The sequence below is a fragment of the Ursus americanus genome, chromosome 3 (genome assembly GCF_024610735.1).
Source record: "Ursus americanus isolate L20-20 chromosome 3, mUrsAme1.1.p, whole genome shotgun sequence".
NCBI lineage: Eukaryota > Metazoa > Chordata > Mammalia > Carnivora > Ursidae > Ursus > Ursus americanus.
Window position 1 is genome coordinate 12,713,309 of NC_142129.1, and position 6,577 is coordinate 12,719,885.

The following is a 6,577-nucleotide window of genomic DNA, read 5'->3' on the forward strand; positions in this document are numbered from 1 at the left end:
TGTACTTTTACATATCAGTGTCCTACGTTACTATATTGGACATTTATATTTCCAATGTTTAGCTATTATAAATAGTGAGCACACATTCATAATCCTTGTCTACACTTGAATATTTCTTTAGAATGGATTCTTGGGGTTGAAATTATTAGGTCATAGGTGATGCACTATTTATACTCTTGATACACTCTTGATGAACTATTTAAACTTTTTCAAACATTTAGACAGAATCAATTCATGTCCCTACATGCAGTGAAAGAGAGTCTCTTCCATTGTACTTTCTCAGATTTTAATAGTATCAACATTAAACCAAAAATTATTATTGTAAATATTAGATAAAATGGTATGTCATTTTTATTAGAAAAAGAGGGTCAAACATTTTCACATTTCCTGGCCAATGAATTACTTCTTTAAAATTGTTCACATTCCTTTTCAACTAGGAAACTGCTGATTATCTTATTTGTCTTAGGACATGTCTTACCTATTAAGAATGTTCTATATATTTAGACTACTGATTATTTTCCCAGGGACAGTTTTCTCTGCTCACTCGTCTGTGCAGAAAGAAGACCATGCTCCCTATCTGGTATATCTCAAGTCTCACTTCAACCCCTGCGTGGGTGTCCTCATCAAAAACAACTGGGTGCTAGCCCCAGCTCACTGCTACTTACCGTGAGTGCTGGGAAAACCCCCCCGCCACCGCCCCGAAGCAGCTGTGACTCATTCTACATCAGTGGTTCTCAAATGGAGGCAACTTTCCCTTCCAGGGTACATGTGGCAAAGTCTGAAGATCTTTTCAGTTTGTCACAATGCACTAAGGGGGTGCTGTGCTCTTGGCATCTATCTAGCAAATAGAGTCCACGGCAAGGAGGCCACTGAACATCCTACAGTGCACAGGCCGGCCCTCAAACAATCACCCAGCTCCAAATGTCCATAGTGAGGAAACCGCCCCACAGAGCATGGCTCCTCAGTGTTTTCAAGTTTTTTACTGACAATACGAATGTGTCTTACTTAACACTTAAGGGAGTTACTAGCAGGTAACTGAGGGTACACTCGAATTGGACAAATTGAGGAGAATAGTTCAGTGCCCCCAGGATTAGTTTTGGAAAGGTACAGTTACTACCCCTAGGACTAAGGGGGCAAGAAGAGAGAATGGTTACAAGAAGGCAGTGGGGAAGGGTGGGGGGGGCGGCGAGAGAGAGAGGAAGGGAGGAAGCACTGTGTGAACGGACGGCCTGATAAGAAGCACAGTGTGGCAACTGTGCGAAGGTAGCTGGGAGGATGAATTGTCCAACCTCATTCTTCTCCCTCCAATTACTGCCTGGTGCTTGCTATCAACCAAAACCTAATGAGAGACCAGAGGACAGGAGAATCCATCGATTTAATCCACATATATCATCTTCCAAAAGTAGAGAGCAGGATGAAGTAGGGTTTTGAGTGGCTCTGATGAAGCAAACAGAGCTCCAACGCTCAGGTCATCCCATTCTCTTACGCCCACCAGAATGCAAATGCCCGGTTGGATAGGCTGGAGCTGGAGTGGAGGGAAGGTAATATTTCTATGCCTCCATGTGTCTGGAGGTAATCCAGACTCCAGATAAAGCAACTGGCACAGTACCTGACACACCGTAACATTCAATGTCATCTTTGACGACAACAATGATAATGATGACGATGATCATGATGGTGACGGTGACAGTGATTACTTCCAACCCCTTCTCCCTCCAGAAACCTGAAAGTGATGCTGGGAAATTTCAGGATCAGAGTCAGAGATGGCACAGAGCAGGCAATTAACCCCATCCAGATTATCCGCTACTGGAACTTCAGCCATAGCAACCCCCAGGATGACCTCATGCTCATTAAGCTGGCGAAACCTGCCAGACTCAACAACAAAGTCCAGCCCCTTCCCCTCGCCACCAGCAATGTCCGGCCAGGCACCGTCTGTCTGCTCGCAGGTTTGGACTGGAGCCAAAACAACAACGGTGAGTGTACCCCCCCACAGCAAATCAGAGTCATCAGTCACCCCAGAAGAGGAGCACCATGTCCACATAGCTGAGAAGAGAGGAGAGGAGAAGGGGCAGAGACCACGAGTGGTCTAGCAAAGAGACCCACCCAGAAGCCCAAAGCTCCTCCCTTCCCAGGATGTTGACACAACACTACCTCCTTGAGGCTTCAGGTGCTGGAGCCACCAGGCCATCTGACTGCACAGAGGCCATACCATTCCCGTAAGAGGCACGAGTCCCATTGAAGAGGCTGTGCTCAAGCCTGGCATATGGCTCATTTTGCATGTAGAAGACACCTCGGAGAACCTGAGTCAGGTCACCTCTTACTCCTCCAAGACTGAACACAGAGTAGAAAGGAAACTCTGTTTCCTAAAGAGACATAAAGGCTATTTTTAAATCTTCTGGATTAACTCTCATAACCATGCACGAGATCATTCCCTTTTCGCATTCCTTTTTTCTTCAGCCATACACACAAAACACCAGTGGAAATACAGGGTAGTGGTTGGACAGGCTACATAACAATGGTGAACTGGAAGGCTTCTTCTGTCCTGTCTTCCCTCAGGCAGACATCCTGATTTAAGGCAGAACCTGGAGGCCCCTGTGATGCCTGATAAAGAGTGCCAGAAAACTGAACAAGGAAAACGTCACAGGAACTCCTTATGTGTGAAATTTGTGAAAGTCTTCAGCCGAATTTTTGGGGTAATCTTTTTCTCTATATTCAGTTTTCATTTGCTTGTATGTGTCTAGTTAACCAATCATGACAGTAAAAAAAAAAAAAATAGAACACCCTCATTCTCCCACAATGTTTTGAGAATTTGATAAGGCTGTAGCAAAGCCTCCATCGTTCCTTCAGTAATGGGCCCTCCTTACAGGTGTCCTTATTCATTAAAGCGTGTCATGCAGCACCTCCACTTTGCTAGATTTATTATTTATTCTCATAGCTGCAGGTCAAATGGGCTTAAAAAAATTCAACCTTCACAATGGAAACTGGCTTCATCAGTCCAAATAAAAATGGGGTTTGACTCATTTTACATGTGAGTTCGGAAGAGGTTTTTCTCTGACTTTCTCAAGATGAAACAAGGTTAGTTACAGCAAAGCTAGATAAATGACTCCAGCTTCCTGTCTCCTGGTCCGGTGCTGTTTTCATGACCCAAAATGCTACCCCTAGGCAGAGCTCATTCATGTCGGGGACAAGAGGGCTCCTGTGACAAGCTCTGATCATATCTCTCTCTGTCTCCCTTTCTCTGCACAATATCTGGTAGGAGGTGGCCGTCGCTACCGTGATCTGCAAAAACAAGCTCCAGGGGATCGAGGTTGGACACTTCATGGGAGGAGATGTCGGAATCTACACCAATGTTCACAAATATATACCCTGGATCGAGAGCATCACTAAAGAAAAATGACACCCTACTACTTCTTCTGCATCCCACTGGCTTTGTCATCGACTCTACAAGCCACTACTTTCTCCAAACTCAAAATAAAATTTCCAAGTGGAAATACATCATACCAGTAGCCTGTGTTTCCTTGGTCGTGTCTCTGCTCATATCCCACCAGGATGTGAAGAACCAAGAACAAAACATGAAATGAGCACTTATCACACTGTACTAGGGTTATATCCATTATCTCATTTAATGCTCATAACAAACCCTTGAGGTTATCTTTCATCCCCACCTTACAAATGAGAAAGTTGAGAATAAAAAGAGTACTTAACATTATCTAAAGCTCATAGACATCACAGCCTGGAATGGAACCCCCAAATTCAGATTCTCAATCCTGTGCTCTTAGCTCCAAAATTATAGGGGGGGTCCATGGCATCACAACAGATTTTGGCTTCTATTTTCCTGCTACTTCCTTTGAAGCTTTCACTTGTGCTAAGATCGTGGGTGCTGGAATAATCTCTCCTAAGAACGCCCATGCTTTCTCTCACTGCTGTGCTGACTGCAGCATACTGCAGGGAGAGAGCTAGTAATGGGTAAGAAGTAAAAAACAGAACTTCAGGACAGGGTCAACTGCCATAAATCAAGTCCAACAAGAAGCCTGACAGCTCCAGAACAAGGTGAAAACCTCAGCTAGATCCAAAAAGAGTATAACCTCAGGGCAGTAGAAGATTCCAGAGGCAGATATGGCCAAGAGGAGGTGAAGGAAGGGCAAAAAATTGGGCTTGGCCACAGACCATGGGTTTAACAAAGTCAAGAAAGTGGGTACCAGTCTTCTGGTTGAGAACTTGGTAAAGAACTTGAGAACTGAGAACTCCAGGTATCTCAAATCTGGAAATGGTAGAGAAATTCTGGATATCCAAGACATTGGGGAATACAGGACAAGGATGGGTAAAGTAATCTAGCAGATGTAGACTGAGAAAAGAACCATACACTATTCTTGGACAATATTTTCTATTCCTTAAGTTTAAAATACAATCTATACTTCAGAGACTTTTGTGTTAGGCAGAATAATGGCTCCCTAAAAATGTCCACACCCTAGTCCCCAGTATCCATAAATACATTATTTTATGTGAAAAAGGCAGGTATGCAGCTGTGATTATGTTTATGTACCTTGGGATGAGGATATTATCCTGGATTATGTGGGTGGGACCAATGTAATCACCTGGGCCCTTAAAAGTAGAAGAGGAAGACAATATTTGGCCAGAGAGACATGACAACAGAAGAGGTAGTAGAGGGGCACCTGGTTGGCACAGCGGTTAAGCGTCTGCCTTCAGCTCAGGGCGTGATCCCGGCGTGATGGGATCGAGCCCCACATCAGGCTCTTCTGCTGTGAGCCTGCTTCTTCCTCTCCCACTCCCCCTGCTTGTGTTCCTTCTCTCGCTGGCTGTCTCTATGTCTCTGTCGAATAAATAAATAAAATCTTTTAAAAAAATTAAAAAAAAAGAAGAGGTAGTAGAGATTCAAAGCATGAGAAGGACCTGACCGGCCACTGCAGGTTTTGAAGATGGAAGATGGCGACTACAAGGCAAGAAATGTGAGCAGTCTCTAGAAACTGAGACTAAAACTCAGCTTCCAACTAGCAAAGAAATGGGAATTTTAGTGCTATAATTACAAGGAACTGAATTCTGACAACAACCAAAATGGGTAAGGAAATAGATTCTCCCCAGTAAGAAACACAACCTGGACAACACCTTGATTTTAGCCCATTGAAATTTGTCAAACTTCTGACCTATGGTACTGTTAACATAATAAATTTGCATCAATTTAAGGTATTTGTGGGAATTTATTACAGCAGCCATAGAAAACTAATACAACTTTCAAAACACATTCCCTAAAAGAACTGCGTTCTATAATGGGATATAAAAACCTTCAGTGGTTGTGAACTGCCCTGAAAATAAACTCTAAACTCATTGTAATGGCAACCAAACCTCCTTGAGACCTCCCACCCACCCTACCGTACTCCCAAAATATTTTTAAATACATCTTCTGCCACTTGACCTTGTGAAATGCAAATATGAGTAAAAGGAATGTCGGAAGAAAATGTTAAGAAAAGCCCAAAGCCCTCTGTCTTTTAACTCGGCAGCTGGATCAAGACCCAAACTTCACAAAATTAGATCCATTAAAAAAAATTCCTTGAGGGGCGCCTGGGTGGCTCAGTTGATTTGGCGTCCAATTCTTGATTTCGGATTGGGTCATGATCTCAGGGTCATGAGATCGAGCCCTGAGTTGGGCTCCACTGGGCATGGAGGCTGCTTGAGAAAATAAAATATTCCTCAAGCTGAAGGCAAGTCTTCAAGTGTTGAAAGCAAAAGCAACATTATCTCGGGCAAAGTATTTCCTCTCCGCTCACTGCCTATGACTTAGACAAAGACAAATCATATCAATCACTATTCAATCAACTCCTCAGTGTTGGTTTTTTCTACCAATTTTTTCAATCCCATTAATTAGAGTGAGTTTCCCAGGCACAGTGACCAGCAGCATGGGCTCTGGGGCTGACCTATCAAGACTATGAACCATCAAGACTTCCCTGAGTGCCAAGCTGCAGCTCACAGATCCTTTTCCCTCTACTCCTCCCTCCACTCCTGGCTCCTATATCCAAGGTTGTACTGTGTTCTCTCCATGAGGGAGGTGCCAGCTGGTCTCCACTAATGTTATTTCACTCATGATCTTAATCCCCTACAACCCCAAAAAAGGTTTTAGTTTGCATTCTGCCTTGGACAGAGAGGCAAGTTTACTCCAAAATAAGAATACAGTTTTAAACAGGCCCCAGTGAGGGTCACCCAATTCTTGTTTTTTTCTTAGATCTCTTCTTCTCAAGCTATATTCCCCACTTACTTGAGGTTTCTGAAAAAAAGTTATCTAGTAACTTGTCCAAGACCACACAGTTAATAAAAAGCAGACAAAGGATACAAACCTTGCCCAACTGACTCCAAAGCCTGTACCATTTCCTTTATGTTTCTCTATAACTACATTTCTAAATACACAGATGTTTCCTAGATACTTAAACTTGCTTCTTTCCTCACATACGGCAAAAAGCCCCTATTTAGATAATGTAAGAAGTTTTATGGCTTCTCACGTGATCTCTGATTTTAGCCCCTACTGAAAAATTCCTTGAGGTCTGCATATAGTGAGTCTTCACAATTC

General features: G+C 43.3%; 1 protein-coding gene across 1 annotated transcript; it reads left to right on the forward strand.

Moving 5' to 3' along the window:
- Positions 1–487: 487 nt before the first annotated feature.
- Positions 488–3,397, forward strand: PRSS37 (serine protease 37). The gene is made up of 4 exons (XM_045793596.2): positions 488–666; positions 1,720–1,973; positions 2,557–2,693; positions 3,257–3,397. Exons 1-4 carry the CDS (start codon positions 488–490, stop codon positions 3,395–3,397), a joined length of 711 nt encoding a protein of 236 aa, XP_045649552.2.
- The last annotated feature ends 3,180 nt before the right edge of the window (positions 3,398–6,577 follow it).